General features: G+C 36.9%; 1 protein-coding gene across 1 annotated transcript in view; it reads right to left on the reverse strand.

Annotated features, from left to right (window-relative positions):
* OTOGL (otogelin like) overlaps window positions 1–24,552 on the reverse strand; it is a gene marked incomplete at its 5' end in the record, with an annotated part of 144,787 nt that overhangs the window by 33,975 nt on the left and 86,260 nt on the right. The window contains 11 exons of the mRNA XM_084876944.1: window positions 490–704; window positions 3,685–3,874; window positions 6,523–6,615; window positions 6,718–6,738; window positions 7,297–7,439; window positions 7,694–7,871; window positions 11,341–11,414; window positions 13,294–13,320; window positions 13,811–13,890; window positions 21,157–21,274; window positions 23,088–23,366. Of these exons, the coding sequence (XP_084733070.1) occupies window positions 490–704; window positions 3,685–3,874; window positions 6,523–6,615; window positions 6,718–6,738; window positions 7,297–7,439; window positions 7,694–7,871; window positions 11,341–11,414; window positions 13,294–13,320; window positions 13,811–13,890; window positions 21,157–21,274; window positions 23,088–23,366 (1,418 nt within the window). The remainder of the gene's footprint in view (window positions 1–489; window positions 705–3,684; window positions 3,875–6,522; window positions 6,616–6,717; window positions 6,739–7,296; window positions 7,440–7,693; window positions 7,872–11,340; window positions 11,415–13,293; window positions 13,321–13,810; window positions 13,891–21,156; window positions 21,275–23,087; window positions 23,367–24,552) is intronic.

Below are 24,552 nucleotides of genomic sequence, written 5' to 3' on the forward strand. Positions count from 1 at the left end.
TTGTTTCTAATAATGGATTTTTTAAAATATACAAGTTATATTAAAATATTTGCAAGTCACCTTAAGTCAGAAAGCTAGATACTAATAAAGAAAATTAAATATGTGACAGGTTCTATTATAAGTGTACCCCTCAGAGGCCAAGTTCATAAGAAATTGATTAAACCCTCACTGTCGTGGTTTCTATTCTGGATTATTAGTGACATTGATCTCTTTCTCCTAGTGGCATTTATTCATAAAATGGAATTTCATTTTTCTGGAAAGCTGCTGATATAGTTCTGAAAGAAAAATAGGGAGAAAAAAGGGTAATTATCCTTCCTCTCCATAAAACTATAAACAGCAAATGATTCTGAATTCCAAAGCAAACTGACAGAAGGTTTGGAGATAAACTATTATTAGTAGAAGGACATCATGGCGAGAATAGGACTTTATTGGGTTTCCTTTCCACATGGCTAACAAGACAGCTCTTACTGATGGTCACTTTCAACTTACTTTCTGGTGGCATGGAACAAAAACTTTTCTATTTAATAATTCAATGCAGTGACTGCAGTCATACTCAGTGCAATTTCTAACAGGTCTTCTTGTTATTACTTTAAATGACTTCTCAATTTCCCAGCTCTCAATAAATAATTCTATGTCTTCCATATTTGTAATAATTGTGCCATTTTGCATTCTTAGATCATCATCTGGATCATCATTGCAAATTCCTAGGAAGATATGTGACATTTAGAAGGAAAATTTTTTCAGTTAAACCGAATATAGGCAGCAGAATTAAATCATCTTAATAGTTGATTAAGGTTAATGATCCTAGAAGTCAAGATATGTGAAAGGATCATAGAAAGTAAAGGAAGAGGAAATTGGTTCTGTCCTTATGCTCTTCCACTATTAGCAAAATCTCCTAATTTAAAAACAAGGTCTTAAATCTGTCAGATATCTCCCATAATCGTGGTTATCTGGTGATTGACTCCAGGCATCCACTCCCCCAAGAAAACCCTGCCTGAAAACATAAAATGATCCCGTTCAGAAATCATCCCTGCCTCATCAGCTAGTGCATGACACCCTCCAGGAGAGGGGCCTGAATTGCACACCTTTTATTAAAAACTGTTACCAGCAATCCAGGCATAAACTAGTCAGCTCGTGGCAGTCACCAGACACAGAGATTTGTTCAACATTAGGACAACCATTGCCAGGCTAAGAATTTGACCCAGATATTCTAGGACAGTGGTCAGCAAATTGCGGCTCGTGAGCCACATGCGGCTCTTTGGCCCCTTGAGTGTGGCTCTTTCACAAATTCCACGGCCTGGGCAAGTCTATTTTGAAGAGGTGGCCTTAGAAGAAGTTTAAGTTTAAAAAATTTGGCTCTCAAAAGAAATGTCAATCGTTGTACTGTTGATATTTGACTCTGTTGACTAATGAGTTGGTCGACCACTGTTGTAGGACATAGACAATCTCCCTTTTTTGAGATGACGTGGCCTTAGACGGCTACCACGCATTAACTTGCTATAACCTACCTTCCCTAGGAAGGCCAGACTGAGGATGGAGCTTACTCTTCACCCAGTGGAGTGCAGAGATAAGGGAAGTACAGAGAAATGGATCCGTAACCCTGACCATAACTTACCTGTATCCCACCCTATTTGAAGACATACTAGTATTTTTTTCTTAATTCCTAAGGCTCCCAGCTATAAAAGAAATGAGTTAAACATTTTTCCTGGGATCAAATCTATCATTATCAATAAAATTGCTATTACCATGGTTGCCCTGACCCTTGTAAATAAGCAGAGAACTGAGTACAGTGCAAAAAAAAGACCACAAAAGCTCAAGTGAACTATACTATCAAGCAGCTTCTATTTTAAAACCTAAACTCTTCTAAAGATAGGTAATTGCTAGTAAAAATAGTTTCCATTGCAACTTCAACTGGTACCCCCACAGACTTTACAGTGCTATGTAAAATGAGGTGTCAATATAGACCTCCTATCCTAGTGTCCATGCTCAACTTGGGCCACACTCTTGTTCACTGCAACTTTATCAGCTGGCACCCAACCTAGGGATCCCAAGTGCACATATTTCCCTTCAATCCAACCCCATTGCGGAGGTCAGGAAGCTTAGGGGCTGACCCTAGGTAGCAAACATGAGATATTAGCCTTTTCTCTGTAGTGATTAGTTAAGAATCCAAATAGAGTGACTGTCTTCACAAATGCATGAACTGCAGTAGAGGGGGGGAAATCTCAAAAATCAAATAGAAATCATAGCACACAAAAATTATCAATCATAATAGAAAGTATACATATTCAAAGTCTCTGAGTTATTACTCAGTAATAGCTATTGAGTTGTTTGTAATCAATACTATATACTCATTAATAACTATTTCCACAATAAAATCTTTTAGTCATCATAGAAGTTTATGCTATGTATAGCATACTCTAAATAAGCAAGGAAATATGCAAATCATTTAGCCAATCTTTCCACTAAATGCTTTACATTTTAAAAGAAGAAATATGGGTATTTTGTATAATTTGTGTGGGCAAGATTTAGTCTATTTATTTCAAGTTGTCAACACTAAGAATAGTGTCAGAAACTCAGAAGGTAGTCCATAAGCTTTTATTCAATTTACATTTAGTGAGATTAAAGTAGATATATTTGTACTAACATTTGTTGACTGTGTGTATTAAGCAATATGTTGTGTTTTTACAATCACTTTCACATACAATTCTAGCAACAATCTTGAAGGTAGATATTACTATTCTTATTTAAAAGGTGAGGAAACTGCCTTGACTGGTTTGGCTCAGTGGATAGAGCATCAGCCTGCAGACTCAAGGGTCCCAGGGTTGGTTCCGGTCAAAGGCATGTACTGTGGTTGTAGGCACATCCCCAGTCGGGAGTGTGCAGGAGGCAGCTGATTGATATTTCTCTCTCTCCCTCTCCCTTCCTCTCTGTAAAAAAATCAATAAAATATATTTTAAAAAATAAATGTGAGGACACTGATGTTGAGCAGAACTGTAAAAGGATAGCACTGCTTAACTTACCAGCAGACACCAGGACCAGTATTATTCTTTTTATATTTCTAATTTGCTTTCTTTGGCTTGAAACTCTTTGTATCTATGTAATATACAGGGTAGGCAAAAGTAGGTTTATAGTTGTAAGTACATGAAATAACATTCTTGTAGTATTATTTATTAATTATTGTATTATATTCGATGCAACAAATATAAGCCTACTTTTGTCCCACCCTGTATTATGATATTAAATTGAGCTGTAAAGGTACATCTAGGCTTTATACTTTAAAATAAAATTTTACTTTTAACCTTTCTATGCCTCATTTTTGTCACTTACAAATTAATGCTAGTGCCTATTTATAGGGCTATAGTTATAATTAAATTAGTTGAAATAAGTAAAAAAAAAAAATGCCTGACAATTCATTAATGCTTAATAAGGATGAGCTAGTAGAAATATAAGCAATAATATATTAATAGTGAGCTTATAGCTCCATAAAATACCCACATTGAACTGTTATCCTTTGCTTCTTAATCCATTCATTGGAAACCATTACTTCCTTCAATATTCACATAGGTCACTAAAAGTTAATACCACATTTGGAATAAAAAAGATCTGGCAATAGGTGCCAAAACAGTGTAAAGTGAACAGGAGAGGAAAGTTAGAAGAAATTGAGTTTTGAAGGGCAATACTAACCACAAAGTCCTTCTGTTGAGGATGACAAGTTAAACTGAAAGCCAAAATGAATGTCTAGGATTCCTGTAAGATGAGCCCATTTTATGATTAGTCCAGCTGGAGTAGTAATCACATACATATTGCCAGAATCCTCTATCATCAGTTCTTGATTTGAAAAGGGCAAAGGCACAACAATAGAATCCACTTCTACCTGTAATTACATAATGCGTTTACATCTGTTAGTAAAATTTTTATGTTTAAATATACATCAATTAGCCATGGCCAGTGTGGCTAAGTTGGTTCGATATTGTCCCATGCACTAAATGTTGCTGGTTTGATTCTTGGGCAGGGCACATGCTCAGGTTGTGGCTCAAACCCCAATAGGGGGTGTACAGGAGGTAGGTGATTGATGTTTCACTCTCATATCAACATGTGTGTGTATGTGTCTCTCTCAAAAATTAATGGGGAAAAAATTAAATAAATAAATAAATAAATAAATAAATATGCATTTATTAAAATTAAGAGAATTCAGATTATTCCATTTCTTCCTATTTAATATCAACTATATTTTAAGTTTTTTAAAAATTTATTTCCCTGGTGCTGCCAAAGTGTCTCATAACTTCAAAGCTCTTTTATTGTTTCTTTGCTGTGTCTTGCCGTATTCCATATTTGTTTTAACCTCATTGCCCTTTATTTTCTTCAAAACTTAACCTTTTCCCTAGCCAGTTTGGCTCAGTGGGTAGAGCATCAGCCTATGGACCAAAGTGTCCCGGTTTGATTCTGGTCAAGGGCACGTACTTCTGTTGCAGGCTCCTCCCCGGCCAGGGCCCTGGTCAGGGTTCATGCAGGAGGCAACCAATTGATGTGTTTCTCACAGAAACAACAAAAACACACACACAAAAAACAACTTTATTTTTTTTTCTGTTATGTAAGCTTTCTGTCTATTTCCCTCAATATATGCTGATTACACCATTACCTACTAATAGGAATATAAGCTAATAAAGTTACTTTCAGGATATTTTCTTTAAACTGGTTCTTCCTATGGTCTTTCTAAATTAGTGCTTAACTATAATATTTATAACAGTCATCTGCCACAGTTAGTAAAGATTGGAATTCCCAGGGATTCTGGTTTCTAGGTTTGGGTGGGATTCCTGACTGAATTTTTATCATGTACTCCCGGTAATACAAATGTAGGCACTCCAAGGATAATACTTTGAAAAACAGTGCTTTAAATAATGGCAATGACATGGAAGCATGAACTGCAGCCAGCAGTAAATTTGTCGAAGTTTATACCTGACCAACAACCTAATTTCTCATCTTTATAGCATCCTCATACTGTCACCCTTGAGCTAAAACATTTCTCCACTTGCCTGTTAATTTCTACTCATTCTTTAAGATTGATTTTAGGTGTCACTTCCAAAATTACTTACTTGTCACTCCTACAAACTGCACTAAATGACCCTTCCTTTTGTTTCCATAATGTCTTGGTTATAACTCTGTCATTATACCTCCTACTACTTTATAATTGGCAGATAATTACATTCATGCCTCCCACACACAAAGACAAGTAACTTGAGATCAGGACCTGTGTTGTTTTTATCATGTTTATGCTCACTAAATGAATTTTTAAAATTCATTAGTTTTTAACTAAATATATGACCTGTGACAAGTTCAGCTGAGGTAAAAAATAAACCCATCTGCCCAAATGCTTACAATAATAGCACACCAGGTTTGAGTTCACTTCTCATTCAATTCCTGTAAATATATCAACCTCATAAAAATCAAAGGTATATATAAATACAATCATTCAAAAGGACCGCATTCATATATTTTTAAAATTTTACTTAAAATTTAACACCTTGCTAATTTAGGATTATTTTATTTATTTTAATATATTTTTATTGTTGATAGTATTATGGATATCTCCCATTCCCTTGCCCCTCCTTCTCCCAGCCTCTACCCACCCACCCCAGGTCTTCACTATCCTCTTGCCCATGACCAGGGGCTATGCATATAAGAATATAAGTTCTTTGAAGGGTTATTTTATTATTATTTCTAATCTAGAGTCTGTGGTCCTGTGTTAATGGAACTGCTTTCAGAAAGCCTATAAAGCCTCAGCTATTTCAAGCAAAAATATATTTTACACATTATTTTCTTATATTTTTGAGAGAGCCATTTATATCTGAGTGAGACATCTGGCTTATAACTCACTCCTATCTGATAAATATATTCCTTTTTTATATTATAAAGCCTTTTTATATTATATTATAAAGCCTTTTAAAACATTTTTCCCTCTAAAATTAAATAGATCTTTTCCAATGTTTATATATCTTGCCCTTCTTTAGTATATTTCAATAAAGTTAACTATCCCTTTATTTTTTCTTATTTTGGTTATCACTTAATTCACTGACAAAGTAATGGCATCAACATTTCAAAACTACTACTTCCATTTATTCTTTTGGTGGTCTTCATGCTGGTATTCATGGCTACTACTCTTTTCAACGTTATGATCCCTCCCTTCACATCATTTCCATTGTGTTTAATTTGGAACACCAAGGTTAACTCTGACACTAAGAAGAATGGCCTCTTGCCTTATCCAAGAAGGCTTTAGCACATTTCACATGGCTGTTGCAGCTAACCACACAAGGAGAGAAATACTGGCAACAGTTGGCACATTAAGGAAAGAGGAATATAATAATAAGAAATACTTTTGGCTGCCCATAAAAAAGAATGATTAGACATAATAGCAATAAAACTCCACTGATATGTTGAATTTTCCTCTTTTTTGGAAATAATTGTATTTATATAATTTCTTAATTTTATCCAAGGCAAGGATATTTTTAAGCTTTGTATTCTTACCTTTCTTGCTGCCCGATAGACAAGTATTTTGTGTATAGATGTTGTCAAATTTAACCTTTTAAAACAAAGTCCAGAGATTCTTTCAGAAGAAGCCTTAATTTGGGGGGAAAAGAAAAAAAAAAACTTTTGTAAAGTTGCTAAACACAATTTTTGCAATAAACAGAAGTAATTTACTAAACACTTTAGAAATACTACCTTTTGAAAGGAGTCCTCATTCTGAAAAGAAAAAAGCATAAAGAGAAAACATTTTTAAAAGAAAAATACTACTTGACTTTTAAAAATATTTTTAGATTACTATTATATGCCTCTAACTATGTTAACATGAAACATTTTTTTCTTTTAAGTACCAGAAGATAAATGTCAGTGAGTTCTTGTGCTCCTCCTTATTCTAAGAATACCTTAGAGTAAGAATACTGTTGCAACATTCTCTAGCTGGAGATTTATGAAGAAAGGACAAAGGAATGGAACTTAAGGGAGAAGTCAATAGGGGAAAAGGAGACATATGTAATACTATAAATAATAATAAAAAAATAAATTTCATTCAGATCTTAAGAGCTAGAATATATAAATGTGCAATGATCTCATTTGATTATTCTTATTTTCAATATAGATTAACAAATTTTCCTAAGTTATTATCATCATGTTAATAATTCCATCTGCTCAGTATTACCTTTGTACTTCTCACTTAGTACATCTCATTGGTTATGAGAACTATTGAAAGTTCATTATTTACTAATAAAATCTATGTGGGAAGAAAAAAATGATGGAACTTACTTGATTCATGGAGCATTTTTCAATATGAGCAACTATAATTTCCCCAGGAATTCGTACTAAGATATAAGAAGCCATACTATATAGTGCTGCATTGTTTCCATCAAATGTAATAATGCTCAATTCTGACAACATGGAACACCGACCTAAAAAAAAAAAAATGTTGGAGAGTGGATTTTCTTTATTTACTAATTATTTGTATTTGTAGTGACAATTGCTTTAAATTAGTTTTATCATGTTTGACAAAAAGCAAATCTAAAGGTTACATACTGGTAACCAAAATCATAAATCAAATGAAGAATGCTCAATAATAACTTTGGCTTGATGAGCTGATTGGCTCAAAGAATTACAAGCTCCTCCTGATTAAAAACTGATAATCATGTAAGAAATGCAAACCCACAAGGACATTCCCACTCGGGGCAGCAGATGTCAGTGTTCACTTGAACAGGCCTTCCCCGGAAACCACAGTCAGGCATTTCCAAGTCCTTTGGGCAATTGAGAGACCAGTTGTACAACTGCCATTCCTTATTAATGCATATGTATTGGCTGCAATTATAGACAGGATCAAATTGTTGAGGCTGTTGTAAAAAAGAAAGAAAGAAAGAAAGAAAATTGGTGATTTCCCCCCCGTTTTCAACTTACGTTTTCAATTATTTTTAAACTAGAGGCCAGGTGCATGAAATTCTTGCATGGGAAGGGGAGTTGTCCCTCATCCTGGCCTGCACCCTCTCCAATCCGGCACCCCTTGGGGAATGTCCACAGGGATCGGGCCTCGATTGGCAGTCGAACATCCCCCTTGCAATCCAGGATCATTGGCTCCTAATCACTCACCTGCATGCCTGTCTAATGCCCCCAACAGGCCTCCTCTGCTGGCCTGGTCACTGCCAACCACGGTTCCCTGCCAGCCTAGTCACCACCAACTGCCCTTTCCTGCCAGCCTGGTCACACCCACTGCCCTCCCCTGTGGGCCTGATTGCCCTCAACTGCCCTCCCCTGCCTGCCTGATCACCCCTAACCCCCTGCCAGCCTTATCTCACCCTTCACTGCTCTTCCCTGCTTGCCTTATCACCCCTAACTGGCTCTGCCTTGACCCCCATCACCATGGCTTTGTCCAGAAGGAAGTTGAACATCTGGAAGATGGCTGGTTGACCCAGTCCAATTAGCATATTACTCTTTTATTAGTATAGATTTTTTTGCCTTTATCCCCTTTAGGCAACCCTCAGTTTGTTCTTTGTATCTATGGTTCAGTTCTATTTTGTTTTGTTATTCACTTGTTTTTTTATTTTGTATTTTTATATTCCACATATAAGTACAATCATATGGTATTTGTCTTTCTCTGTTTGACTTATTTCACTTAGCATAATACTCTTCTGGTCCATTCATGTTGTCACAAAAGTCAAGATTTCATTCCTTTTTAATTGCTGAGTAATATTTCATTGCATATATTTTTTTAAATGTTCCATTCACATTGCTTTTAGTGTATATTGCCTACATATGACAGCCTTTGAAAGATGAATAGTTAAAATTTTACTACAACTTTTTGTTGATGTAACCTTTCTAAAATACTCAGTATGGACATTTTATTTCCGCTTTATCTCAATATTGACTTGATATCAGAATTGCCCATGTACTCAGAAATCTGAGAAAATTGAAGTCTTATCCTAATTTATGTAGCTTAGTGTTTTGCAAGCAGACTTATACAGTGGCTCTCAACCTGTCATATTACATTGTATAAAGTTAGTACTGAATCTAATCTCTGTTAGTGTAATTTTTTTTAAATTACAGCTTAATTATATCTTAATATTTCATTAAAAATTCATATGTGATGTCAATTTGACTGTTGGGTAGAATCATTATAAATTAACTTTTATACATAGCTCACAGACTTCTAGACAAACAAGAGTTAAATAGGTGGTGCATTTTTCAGTTTATAAATTACATTCTATTTAAATCATGGTAATAATTATAGCAATGATAAACATACCACTTATTATGCTCCCCATTGTTCAAATTAACCCATTTCAGTTCCACAACAATAACCTTCTGAGTTTGTAAACTTTAAGTTTAGCCTACCTGTAAATCCACAGATTTTTGACATCTAAAAGGAATCTCAACCTTTATACGGCAAAAGTGAACTCTTGGTAATAGCCAATCACGACCTTTACTTCCCACAATTTCACCATCCTAATTAATGTCAACTTTACAGTTCAGTTGCTCAACGCAAAAATTGTAGATTCATTGATACTTCTCTTTCACTCACACCTCACATCTAATCGTTCAGCAAATTCTGTAGCTTCTATTTTCAAAATATATATTGCCGAAACCGGTTTGTCTCAGTGGATAGATCATCAGCCTGCGGACTGAAAGGTCCCGAGTTCGATTCTGGTCAAGGGTATGTACCTTGGTTGCAGGCACATCCCCAGTAGTGGGTGTGCAAGAGGCAGCTGATCAATAATTCTCTCTCATCTCTCATCGATGTTTCTAACTCTCTCTTCCCCTCTGAAAAAAAATCAATAAAATAAATACATGGATAAATAAATTATTTATTTATTTATTTACTTACTTACTTAATAAATAAATAAATCCAGGCATTTCCCATCATCTCCACTGCTGTCACCTGGTCTAGGCCACCATTGTCTTTTGCCTAAATTCCTGCAATAGCCTCCTAACTTATTCTATTGTCTCTTTTTACCCTGCTCTCAACACAACAGCTAAAATAATCCTGAAACAAATTATCTCATGTAATTCCCCTGCTCAAAAATATCCTATGTGATATCCTGTCATTTAGAAAAAAAATGCCATGGTCTTTATAATCATCTACAAGGCCTTACATAATCTAATTTACTTACTGCTATTGTATTCCTTCCTTACTTAATAGCCTTGTTGTTAGGTTTTCTTTGTGTGTTTTTTGTTTGTTTGTTTTTAAATATTTCAGGTGCTCCCTCACCTCAGGGCCTTTGCACTTGCCTGGAACACTATCTGGTTCTCTACATGGCTCACTGTCTCAACTTCTTCAAATCTTTTACTATGAAACTAGAGGTCCTAGGCATGGATTTGTGCACTGGTGGGGTCTCTTGGTTGGGCCTGTGGGGATTGGGTGTAAACTGTCTCTCCAACATCCCCGAGGGGTCCCAGACTGTGAGAGGGCAATTCTCAGGTGAGGCACTGTGGAATTAGGCTTCCTCCTCTCTAGTGCCAGATGTGTCACCCGAGAACCACAGTTGCCAAGTCAGTGCAGCTTGGCAGCTCCTGTGTTGAGCATCTGCCCCCTGGTGGTCAGTGTGTGTCATAGCTACCAGTAAGAGGGAAGGATGGACACTTAGCCTTTTATATATATAAATCACCTCATTAGTGAGAACTTTTGACCATATCACTAAAAATAGCTTTATTTTTCTCCTGAGCAGCACCCTCTAACATTTTTTATGACTCAGGAATGTATTTTGCTTATTGACTATCTCCAAACCTCCAATAAAATGTAAACTTTATAAACACAGAAACTTTTGCCTGCTTTTATATTGTTGTATTCATGGTACCTTAATAGAGAGTGGCCAGAAATAATAATGTTTGAATAAGTAATTATTTTATTAGAACAAATGGCATATTTGGAGTAAGGATATAAGTGCTCACGTCTCAGCCCAGAAAATTACAAGCTCTGGATTCAATAACCTTATCTTGCTTTGTTTACCATTGTATCTTTGTCATCTTACACAATGTCTGGCACATAGTAGCTACTTAATAAATATTTTTTGAATGCTTAACTTACAGAGAAGCCCACACTAGATAGCTACTTATTAAAGAATCACACTTAAGTCCCCATTTGAATTTTATATTTTTTAGTGTGACCAGACCTAATTAATAAGAAATATCTGGGTCCATTTTAAAAATATATAATTGTTAAAATGGTAATGCATATTTCTTATTATCTTTTAGCAAAGAAAGACTAGCGATCACACTGAAAAGTTTAATAGCGATTGGATAGTGATACAGACACGTGAACAGATGCTACAAGAAAAGGACACAATAGGTGAAGAGATTGCTCTGTCTTACCTCACATAGCAAACCTGGGGTGGGTGTGAGCATGTCGGACACAGGGACTTCCGGTGGAGAAACCGTTTCTGGACCTGGTGGAAATGAAGATGCCCTCCCCGTTAGTGGAATGATAGCCATTATGTATGGAATTCATATGTGGTAGAGTCTCTGCTATAGTATATAGATTATTTCATTTATTCCCACAAGAACCCTGTGACGTAGATGACAATACTCTTGTCATTTTACAGAGAAGGAAACTGAGGTGCAGCGAGATAAGCTGGTAAATGTTGGAGACAGAATTCATACTCAGAGATTTTGATTCCAGAGCCCTGGCTTTTAACTGGCATTTCATATAATAATAACAATACCTCTTTCATAGAGTTCTTATAAGGATTAAATGTATACAAAGAACTTAGTCCAATGCCTGGTAGATAATTAGTACTCAATAAATGGTAGCTAATGAGAATAGTAGTGATCGTAGTACTGTGATTATTATTTTGAAGATGTCCCAGGACTCATTAAAATTTTCAGTAATTGCCATTATCTCTAGAGGAAAAAAAAATCCAAATTTCTTAGGAGGGACTCTGTGATCTGGCCCTGATCATCTGTGCCATCCCATCCCCGGGCTCAATTCCCCTCGCACTACATGCTCAAGATGCATCGACCTGCTTGAAATTTGTGAACAATAATATACACGGAGGCACTTTAAAACCGTAGCAGAAGCGGCCAGGCCAGAAGAACTGCCTTGCACATCTTATGTCTCATATCTTCAGAGTGTTGCAACTGGGCAAATAACCTTTGGATTGAACCTAGGGCAACATTATGTTCCAAAAAAACTGTTTGCAAAGATAACAAAAAAGCAGGGGCGACTCCTGGACTGAAGGTTAAAAACATTGTTTAGAATTAACATCACTATGTTGTTATCTGCACGGATAGAAATGCCTTCCTTCTATTGATGCAGTTGTTTCCCTGCCCTTTCTCATAAATCCCCAATGCCTTTGTCTCCAAGTTAGACACTATTTGGGCTTCTGCCTGAATCAGTGCGTCCAGAATGGCTATTCTTGTTGATCTCAATACATTTCTTGTTGCCTCTCACTTTGAAAGGCCTGTTGTTAAGTTGGCAAGTCCCTCTGTGTGTCCTGGTCTCTCTCAGTTACAGGCCTTTGCAAAGGCTTCCCCCTCTAGCTGGACATACACTTCCTCTTCCTCCTAGTCTATTTAACTCCTACCTTCTGTTACCTTCCGAGACCATACTTCAAAATTAGTACAAGACGCCTCCTGCCTACGGCTTGTATTACCCCAAGGTAATATCACAATGACCTATGGGCTAGTAGTGGTTTTAGGATAGAGGCTGTGTCTTAATCACCTCTCTCCTGCCCTCCCCCCATTGCCTAGCAGAGTTGACACTCGATTAAATCTTGTCAAATAAATTGAAGAATAAATATTATCTGAGCTTCTCTAAATTAAGTTTGTCAAGCCTCACTATGAGTAGATCTATTCAATCCTTTTCTGAGGCAAATTTCATAGTGAGGGAGAGAAGCCAGGGTGTGGGCCCAGAATGCCCCGTCCAGAGGCTGGGACAGACCACAGGAACAGGAATAGAAGTGATTAAAGGATGATGTCCTTTGCATTAACATATTTTGAAAGACGACCTAATCACTGTGAAATTTTAAGTAGGATTTGGTAAAACCTAAATTCTAGGCAAAAAAAAAAAGTGCGGGGAATCTTTTTTATCTATACTCACTGGAGGGGAAAAAGAGGTGGACCAAATGCAGAAGCCATTTAGAAATGGTGTTACATGGACCCAGTGAACATCTACTTAACAAAACAACTGGCAGCTGGGTTTTCCAGGGGCTGGGAGAGTATTAACACCAGCCATTGTTGTAAGTGTGCCAAGACTTAAATTACACAATGCTATTCTAGTGTCTACAGTTGTACCAATACCAGTACATATGGGTAGCGATAGCTTACCTGGTGACATGGGAATCAGAGGTATGCCTACAAAGAAATAAAGAGACTTTCCTTAGTCAGTTCTGTTTCAAGTGAGGCCCGCATAGTTCATAGTTTAGCTTCAAGGAAAATGTGTGAGGAGAGAGAACACAGGAGAAATGTTAGAGGGAAGAGTTGCATGCTTGAAAAATAATTAGAAATGAAAAGACAATGCAAAGGCTATTGAAGAATCTTACGAAAGTATATTGTCCATCTAAGACTTCTGTTCACAAGTGTGGAATCTCTGAGGGGTGGTAGGGGAGGATGGATGGGGAGGTAATCAACCAAAGACCTTGTATGTATATACGCATAATCCATGGAGAGAGAGAGAATAGGGTGGTGAAGGCCTGGGGTGGGGGATAGGGGTGGGCTGAGGGAGTCAATGAGGGAAAAATTAAAATAAAATAAAACTTCTGTTCACAACCACTTGCCATCATAGAGAAAAATATGCTCAAGTGTTTTACTTTTCCAGAATAAAGAAAGTAGGGTTCACACTTACAGTCTCCTGGATAAACACATCTGAGGGTGATCTCATCAAGGATCATATGTCTAGGGCAGTAGGGCAAGCATCCTTCAACCCTTTACATTAAAAAAAAAATCAAAATGAAAAAAGTTTATCATATGAATTATACTGCAGTTAATATACCATTCAATCAAGATATATTTTTCCTAAAATTCTCCCACTCTTCTTGTCAAGAAGTAAGGAGTGCCCTATTTGCTACCACTCCATCGTTCCTCATTTTACACCATCACAAGCTAGTGGATCATAAAGAGGTATCATTCATGATTAAAACATAATTTGAACCCAGAACATTTAGCATACACTTATGTTTGGGACACATTAAGGCCATTTTCTATAAATCAGTAGAAATACAGAAGAATCATTTATTGTTATTTTAAACTACATTCATTGTACTTTCTTTTTTTTTTTTTTTTTTTTTTTTTTACTGATTTAAGAAAGAGGGTAAGGGAGAGAAACATTGATGTATGAGAGAAACACATCAATTGGTTGCCCCTTGTCCCACATCCATGTGTCCAGACCAGGAATGGAACTGGCAACCTTTCGGTGCATGGGACAACACACACAAGCCAAGGCCGTTCATTGTACTTTCCATTCCCATGCAACTCCACTCATCTAAGCAGATCAGCATAGTCTTTGAACCATCCTTGCCTTAAAGGTGTTGATAGAACAAAAACAGAATCTCAGTGGCTTGACTTGCCTAAACTCACTGAAAAGACATTAGGATCTCTGGGTGAAAGGCATGGAGGCGGGACATGGTTGCATTTCTTTGAAAACGGTGGGGAAGGGTAGAGGCTACAGTTCTCAAGGGCATCAGGGCCGGTGCCCAAATTTTTAGCAGTGTGGCCTGGGAGGAGATGATTTTAAATGAGCCTACGGAGACCAGGAATCAAACTCAACTTCTGACGGATAAATAGAATATCTCTGATGCATAACAGTTCTTTTAATGAGTATATCGGGTCTAGTAATAATTAATGTTGTTTTTTAACATTCGTTTAAAATCTTGCTTGGCGTTGACTTGTATTGACATAACCTTCAAACACGTGGTATCTACAGAACGTGTGAAGTGCAATTAACAAGTTTTGCTTGAAAAAGTTTGTGTTTGGTTTGGTTTTTGTTGCAGAACTAGGGCTAAGAAGATGGCGGATGAAGAGCATATTCGGCACTGCATGCTTTACGAGTTCCAATTAGGAAGAAAAGCAAGTGAGGCTGCAAAAAACATCTGTAGTGCTCTCGGTCAAGATGCAGTTAGCGCCAGAAAATGCCAGCGTTGGTTTGAGAAATTTCGCGAGGGAAATTTTTGGTTAGATGACAAGAGTGGTCGAGGCCGTGTGTCCAATTTTGATCAAGAAGCTCTTCAAGCTCTTTTGGTGCAAAATCCTCAAATTACCCAACAAGAGCTTGCGACAACTTTAAATTGTTCACAAAAAACAATTTCCAATCAATTGCATGCACTTGGCAAAGTCCAAAAGTTTGGAAAATGGGTTCCTCATGAGTTGACCGACAACAACCGTAATCAAAGAGTCACAATTTGCAGTTCGCTCCTCTCTCGTCAAAACCGTTTGCCGTTTTTAGAGCAAATTGTTACCGGAGATGAACAATGGGTGCTGTATGTTAATTTGAAAAGGCGGCCTCAATGGTTGGACAAAAATGAGGCTCCACAGCCCACGCCAAAACCTGACTTGCATGCGAAAAAAGTGATGTTGTGTGTTTGGTGGAATTTTAAAGGAATTCTTCATGATGAACTTTTACCATCTAACCAAACCATTACAAGTGCAGTGTATAGTGCCCAATTGGAAAGGTTAGCCCAAGCTTTAAGAGAAAAAGAACCCGCGCTGATTAATCGGAAGGGCGTAATTCTTCACCACGATAACGCACGACCGCATACTGCAAGAATCACTGCTGAAAAACTGCGCCAGTTGGAATGGGAAGTTCTCCCTCAACCTGCATATTCTCCTGATATTGCCCTTTCCGATTACCATTTGTTTTGTTCTTTGCAAAACTTTCTTCTTGGAAAAAAATTTAATAATGAAGAATGCCTCAAAAATGCATTGACTGAATTTTTCGCATCAAAATCACAAGAATTTTACAACAGAGGGATTAAAATGCTTCCTGAGCGTTGGGCACAAGTAGTAGAAAACAACGGCAACTATATTGTTGATGAAATTTTGTTGTATTGTTTAAATAAATTCTATTTAAAAAAAGTATTAGAAAACGACATTAATTATTACTAGACCTAATATTACAAAATAGGAATAACTATTTACATATGGCCTCTATGGTATGTTAGTTGGTATCTTTTCTCATAAAAAATATAGTTTTCACTGAGTCTCTTTATTTTTAAGACTTGATTTCAAGTCCCAGATTAATTGGTCTTCATAAGGCTCCCCAGTTTTTGTGCATGGCATAAAAGCAAGTGATCCCAGACCTTGAGAAGTCACGGGCTTGAGCAGACTGGGCCAGAGACAGGAGGAACCATCCCGAATGCTTTTTACTAAGGGAATAAAGCCAAGATGATAACTGAGATTACATATTGCTTCCCATCTTGTTGGGGCTCAGAATCCATTTATTCTGATTCAAATGAAATAAATACAATCTTGTGTACAACCAGTCACTGGATTCAACCACACTTGAGAGAATTAATGCAAAAATTGTTATAAAAAATCTTGCTTATCTGCCTCTCATATTCACTAGATGGTTGTAATAATATTTTAATATTTTAAAATATGTCTAATTGCCTCATATGTAAAGCAAAGAAATTTGAATCACAAATACTCAAGTCCTCTTTAAAATTCAGGAGGGAAATGAACTAACTTGAAACTAGGGGTTAGTGCTGCCACCAGAGGGTACTTGTTCCTGGGAGGAAATCCAGACAACAGTAAAAACCAAGAACAGCCTATGTCTCTTTTCACATGAGTCATATTTAGCTATCTCTTGGATGCCTCCTTCAAAAATGATTTTTTTAAAACATAAACAGTTTAGCTTTTTATTTTATAAAATAAAATAAAAATTTGAATAACTCAATTTTACCCAGTATATGATATTCCTATTCAACTCTACACTTTGTCAAGAAAAAAAAAGATGAAAAGAAAAATTAAAGTTACTAGATTGCTAAAAAGATAAGGGTTGGTTGCTTCTCATTAAGTTAAATAAATATCATTTTTTATGAAACTCAATTATTTTGCAATTGTTTTATGCAAATCAAAACCACAGGACTCCTCTTAAAATATTTTCCCCAAACCAGTAACTTATTATTTCAAAATGTTTTCCTGATAGGTTCCTATTTATCTTGTCATACAATTGATAATCTATTCAACTTCTGACAGATAAATAGAATATCTCTGATGCATAATGGTTTTTTTTTTAAATATATTTTGTTGATTTTTTTACAGAGAGGAAGGGAGAGAGATAGAGAGCTACAAACGTTGATGAGAGAGAAACATCAACCAGCTGCCTCTTGCACATCCCCCACCGGGGATGAGCCCTTAACCAAGGTACATGCCCTTGACCGGAATTGAACCCAGACCTTTCAGTCTGCAGGCCGACGCTCTACCACTGAGCCAAACCGGTTTTGGCCATAATGGTTCTTTTAATGGGTATATTACAAAATAGGAATAACTATATTTACATATGGCCTAAATGATATGCTAGTTGGTATCTTATCTCATAAAAGTTATAATCTCCACTGGATATTTTTAGCACTTGATATGTGCCATAAATTGCAATCATCAAGAACAAAGGTGGTGATTCTGTGGGAGACATGGAGGAGAGGTACAAAGCCATGTTGAAGCCCAGCTCAGTACTTGAGTCTCCCCTCAGGGCTTAGAGTATTAGGAGGAGCAATAATTTGGCTCCTCAGCATGGGAAGGGGGAGAGGGATAGAGAAAAAGGCAGAGATGAGAGACAGCTTAGCAGGGGTGAAGTTTCATTCTGAGACTCTTTCTGCATCCTAACCATACCAAAAGAGAAATTCTGGGATAACAATGGAAGCATTGAGGATCTGAATTCACACACGTCAGAGATGGGTTATGTGGCATAAGAAGTAAGACACTAGTCAAATGCCACTTCAAAATATTGCTTCATTCCCTTCCCAGTACCAGGGCCAACCCTGCCCTGTGTTCCCTCCATGTCTTCCTTCTTTGGTCCCTCCCTCCCTCCCTCCCTCCCTCCCTCCCTCCCTCCCTCCCTCCCTCCCTCCCTCCTTCTCTCCTTTCCTTCTTTCTTTCCTTCCTTCTCCAAGTGCCCTCCTCACTATGTTTTTCTCCAGGCCCTAATAGCTACAAGGACATACATAGGTCTGTGAATGTGAGGGGTCCCAGTGATTGAAGGCTTCTCCTTTTCAGAAAACTTGTTTGGTGAGGTTTTATTTTGGTGGTTTTCTTGTTTTGTTTTTATTTTAAGAAAATAAGCAAAAAATATAATTTTCTCTCTGCCCCACCTAAACCTAGATACCCAACAGGGTGTGGTGGTTTAAACCCTGGCTCCACTGCCTACAAAATGTGACCTAGACCAGGCACTTTGTTTAACTTCTTTGTCTCAGCTGATTATCTCCTCTGACAACGGGAATAATGAGATTACCATTTACAGCATTTAGCACAGTGCATTATGCTGTCAGTAACCTAATGAGCTAGTTGTCCTTCTTCTAGGCTAAGGTGACCAGACATCCCACTTCTGGCGGGACAGTCCCAATTTTTAACAATTTGTCCCGTGTCCCACGGCTTTTAAAAAAGTCCCAATTTTTGGAAAGAATGCACCACAAGCCAGGGAACGGCGGGAGAACAGGAAGGGAATATACGGTTTTCGGCGGCCATGTGGCTATTTAGCCAGGATATGAGTTCTATATTATTTTTGTTAATTTTATAAGGTTAAACTTTAATAATAACAACTAATGTTGAGATCTGATTATCAAGAACTGCTTATCAAAGTTTGCATTGTTGATCAGTTGTTAGAATTCAACCACCATTGTTTGGACTTAATGAACAATGGCATTTTTTGGGATTGGCAACGAAGAAAACATTTTGTAACTGTCTCTTAGATGATAGACATCGTACTGTGTGCTAGTAAGCTAATTAAACAAGTGATGTCATTACAAATCAGCTATTCAGATAATTTAGGTAAGTAATTTATTTATTTATTTATTTTGTAAATACATAAATTTTCTTGAATTTAGCAGACAGTACTCCTATTATTTATATTTTATAGTGGCGGCAAAAAGTCTAGTGCAGGCCTTGAAAGTGACACTTATGACTATACATAATTTTTATTTATTTATTATATTTGTAAATTGTACTTATGTTGAAATTTTTAAAAAATATATTACAATACTATTTTTGCATTCTATGAAAACTTTTGTTGCTCCATATAGACCAAATTTTTCATCAAGAACCTCCCCCCCTTTCCCCGGTCAATGGTGTCCTGCTTTACCAATGTTAAAATCTGGTCACCTTATTCTAGGCCCCTTTCATGATTTGCTCCTTCCAAAAGACTGAGCTCATTTAAAGAGCGGGTCTGACTCAGGCCATTATGTCCAGGAACTTTTCTAGTGCCAATATTTGTCACAGAATAAAAGCCCATTAATGTCTAATATAAAGTGATTTTTTAAAAAATATTCCCTCCTACCATTGTTCCATTTCTCTGTTCTCCTTTATAGCAGAAATCTTAAAAACAAACAAACACAAAAACCATTGGCACTCTGTCTCCATTTTGCCTCTCCCTATTCCCTGGGTTGCCCAATCCAATGAACAATTTTCAGTTTCCATTTTAACATCCCCAGAAGCTTCCCAGCTGGCATGGCTCAGTGTCCGAGCATCAACCTTACTAAGAGGTCAGGGTTTGTTTTCCAGTCAGGTTATGTGCCCAGGTTGTGTGCAGGAGGCGGCTGCTTTCATCATTGAAGTTTCTATCTCTCTCTCCCTTCCTCTCTAAAATCAATAAAAATATTTTTTAAAAGTTAAATTAAATTAAATCCTCAGAACTAAATTCCTGACTTCTCTTCAATGCTGTTCTTCCTTACTTTGCCTTACTTCAGTAAATGGCAATTGAGCCCTCCCATTAAATTACATCATTCAAATTTGCTGATATTTGATTATTTATAATTACAGAAATGACAGTTTCATATTATTCCACCTAAAAATTGCTGAGACCAAAACTTCAGTCCTTAACTCCTCCTTCTCTCATAATTGACATTAAATCCATCAGCAAACTCTGTATTTCTAAATTCAAAATATATCCACAATCTGTCCACTTCTCAGAACCTCCAAGACTACCAACTTCCTTTCATGTCTTGTTTGAATTACTAATCAGTTCTGCTCTTGTCTTTCCCTTTGCCCAATAGTCTATTCTCACTACAACAGCCTCAGCAAACTTTCTGTAAGCTCATGGACACAGGCAAGAGTGCAGTGATTGCAGGGGACAGGGGAGAGAGTGGAGGTGGAAGGGGGCATAGCAGGGATAAGTGCTGATGGAAAAAATAAAATAAGCTCTCGCCAGTTTTGCTCAGTGGATAGAGCATTGGCCTGTGGACTGAAGGGTCCCAGGTTCAATTCTGATCAAGGGCACTTGCCTGGGTTTCACACTCGATCCCCAGTAAGAGATGGGCAGGAGGCAGCAACCAATGGTTCTCTCTCATCATTGAGATTTCTCTCTCTCCCTCTCCCTTTCTTTCTGAAATCAATAACAATAAATTAAAAAAATAAGAAAAAGAAGAGAAAAAATATAATAAATAAATAAGTCAGATCATGTCAGTCTTCTGCCCAAAATACAGCAGGGCATTCTCAATACAAAAAGACAATGTCCTCACAACAGGCTATGCGGCCCTAAGTTACTTGTCCACCAGATTCTCTGCTCTCATTTCCTTCCTCTCTCACTCTCATTCGCTTTGCTCCAGCTGGCCTGGCTCCTTATGAATCCCCAAACATTCCTAGTACAGGACCTTTGTACTGTTCCCCTACTGAAAGGATCTCTTCCCAGGTATCCACAAGGCCAGGCCCCTCTTGCTTCAGACCTATGACCTGTGAGTATGTTCCTCCCTGACCATATGTGTCAAATATACACATGCCTCATGAACTCTGTCTCCCTCACCTTAATTTTTTCCCCCATAACACATATTGCCACCTAATGACCTACTGCATTATACATTTACATTTTTATTTATTTATTCTCTGCCTTACCCCAACAAAATTTAAGCTACATAAGAATAGACACTTCATCTATTTTGTTCACTGCTGTATCAGATGCAGCTAGAATTCCTGGCACATAACCAACCCTTAACTACTATCACTTGTATGAAATAAAACAAGTTTATGGGATGTTTAAACATGACTTACGGTGGGAGAAATTTGCATGCCAGTGCTTCAGGATCACTACACGTTTTAAAACAGGGAATGGCACAAGGTTCGTATCTCCATTCACACATCCTCCTATAAGGCACTGCTGCCTGGATTTCTAGTAGAAAAAATAAAGCTTAGATTATGTATATTTTTTATGTGCAGCTTGAAAAACGATGATTTGTGATAGTAATTCTCCCAGGAATTCTTCCACTAACGCTGTGGAAAAGGCAGGGCTAGGGTAAAGCATTGTAATTGTTGGCGATTAAAGCATCTCATATTCAGGTTGCATATCTAAATGTCAGTCTCTCTTTCAAATATTTTAAAAAGCAAGGTGGGAAGAAGCCTAGGAAATTTTTAAATCTTCTTCCTTTCTTTATGTGTATTTGGTTTCCTATCAATCTACATTTGATAAAATATTAAACACTTGTTCAGAATTTTATTTTTTACCAAGTAATTTTTTTATCATTATATTTTATCCTTATAACAACCGTGTTGAATAGGTATTACTTCCATTGTATTAATAAGAAGTTGAGGCACAGAGGTTCCAAGTAACTTGCCAAGGTCAAACAATTGGAAAATGGCAAGACCAAAAACCAGTTGCCTGGCATCAAACCTAGGGAGAACACTCCATGTTTATTCTTCTCCCAGAACTTAGCATAGTACCTTGTACATGGTAAGTATTATCTGACACACAAAAAAAGAATGGATTTTAATAATTCATGCTTACAGTTATAAAACCTCCCTCCCTTCCCACATCATAGACCTCTCCTGCTGCAGCAGTCCAAATTATCTCTGCAGAGCTCCATGAGAGAGAGCATTCAGGAAACAGATTGTTTCTTGGTCTCTGGATGCAGAATTCAATTCCACGGAATGGGAAGGAAAATATACTCTTGGGAAGGCATCTATGCATATAAAGTTTAGCGTGATGTTAGACATGCTGGGATCATGGGTCTGGGAGAGGATTGGTTCCAAGATTAGAGTAGACCCCTAGCATTTCTTAAGTTTAGGAAGTCCACAGAGATCTATTTCTGAGATTTTGATGATGCCATTGGCTATAGTTGTCCACAGATTAGGTGGAACTGATGGTCTGATTCTAAGGGACCATATTTCTATATTGGAGGGGATATATAAGTTTGTAAAATTTTGACCTTGAAGTAAATTCATGTGAAAAATATTACAACCTCCCTATTGAATGTTGTATAGGCATGTCTGTGGTCCTTTTTCTCGTGAATACAGAAACCCTTTTTTGAAGCTCAACTTGAATTATCTAAAATTTAAAGACTATCCAGGTATACAGAAATTTATCCTCAACAGAAAAGGCAAATGATTAGTTTTCTCAGACTGACAAGGGTGGTTTGACTGTAAGGGTGTGTGTGGGAGAACCAAGACAGATAGTAAGCTCTTAGGTTTGAAAATAAAGAGTGAGATTAAATCTGGAATAAGGTAGTGAGGATAACTCTCTGAAACTCAGAAAATGCATGGCTATGGCACTCTAAAGATCTCTAGAAATAAGATCAGGTTCCTGCTGAACCAGGGGAGCCTTCCAGTGGTCAATGAAACCAAACATCCCAGTGCTCCAAGGACAGAGATAAGCATGTGTCTTTATCATTAAGATTCAGGTTATTGAGAAGTTGTCTTCTAGGGAACAAAAAGTAGATACAAACACTAGACATCCATGAGACATGGGTGAGCTCTATTTCCAAAGCTCAGACAGCACTGAAAGTAATCATTGGACCAATAACTAAAAATTACATTGTTCAAGGCTGTTGTAGGCAATATACCAATTAACTTACCCCATACAATAACCCTGTGAAGTAGGCATTATCATTTCCATATACATATACTCCATTAAGAATGATTTGAAATTAAAACCTGCTGTTATGTAAATTATCTATTTATTCTCCTTTTGAAGACTTCGGGAAACAAACCTTCGATGCTGAAGCTACTTGCATGTTTAAATTCTTCCGAATCATCATATTTTGATGCTTTGACAGTAAAATCTGTGAGTGTGATGAAAAAGCCTTTCTTGCTGTATAACTCAAAGGCACTGTAACCAGGAATCCATAGGCCTTGGTGGTGGAAAAAGGTGGCTCTCCGATGAAACGCCGAATTCACCTGCCACAGTTTCAAACTAAGCGTCTCATCCTTGTTGACGTAGAGAAAGAAGTTTGGCCTTTCCGCAGATTCTAAGGACACAAGTGCCGGTGCTGAAAGACAGAGAGCAGTGTGTGTGACAAGCCCCCGGGTTCTCTGGAGAAAGCAGATGACCACCCCTGGCATTACAAAACATGCCTATAAAGTTAACAAAACAAAACTGCAAAGTTGCCCTGCATTTTTAATGCCATTCTTACATATATCAGAAATGAGTGATAAGATCTCTAAAGAAAAAATAGTATTTTAATGCATTGGATAACAGTGACAACTTTTATGAGTATTTGACGAGTGCTATTTTTAAAACAATTTATCATATATTAGGGTTGGGGGAGATATATCAATCTCAGACCCCAGATGTAAAATATCATACAAGTAATTAAATTATTAATTGCACATGTTTTTGTACTAGTAAGCTTTAACATTTTCAAATGCATGAAATCTACAAATGGCTTCGTTGAATAATAGAAAATACTAAGAGAATAGACAAACAGATCAATTTAAGCATGTCACTGTGTTTCAGTATCACTGGGTTTTTAATGAGCAAATGTTCTTTCGAGTTATATGACTGCATTAAGAAAAAATTAGATCAGCATTATGGTCTATTCCCAGTAGAGGATTAAATTGCTAATGAACAACTACAAAGCATTTGAGAAGTATAATCCTTTTTTTTAATATATAGGCTTTAAAAATTTCCCTATATATACGGGTTATATGTGCAAAACCCGTAACATAAACATGCTTTTAAATTAAGTTTTTGGGTTTAATTTTTAGACCTTAATATTTTAAGCAACTTACTGAATAGAAAATATTTGCAAATTACATATTTGATAAGAGGTCTTAATTTAAATCTATTAGAATTTTTCTATTAAAAACATGTTATTTTAAATCATACAATGCAAAGTTCTCTCTGTGGGTCATTTATATCTTTCCAAAGACTTTGTTGAGCCTGAAAGATGCAAATAATAATAAAAGGAATATTTTAAAGAGAATAATATATAAATTAGAACTTAGGTGTTTTCAAAGATTTTTAAAAAACTAAGGAGCTCTTTTTAAGAAAAGTGCAATTTATTCTAATTGGAGAGTAAGGAGATTTCTCAGAACAGGTGAAATTTAAATTGGACTTATTCATTCAATAAACATTTCCTAAGCTTATACATAAATACATGAGGCATGGCTGGTACAGTAACAGTGTAGCTTGGGCCTCACAGATCAGACAGGTTCCAAGCAGATACAGCCCCT

Source organism: Pipistrellus hanaki (genome assembly GCF_964339955.1).
Source record: "Pipistrellus hanaki genome assembly, chromosome: 3".
Lineage (NCBI taxonomy): Eukaryota > Metazoa > Chordata > Mammalia > Chiroptera > Vespertilionidae > Pipistrellus > Pipistrellus hanaki.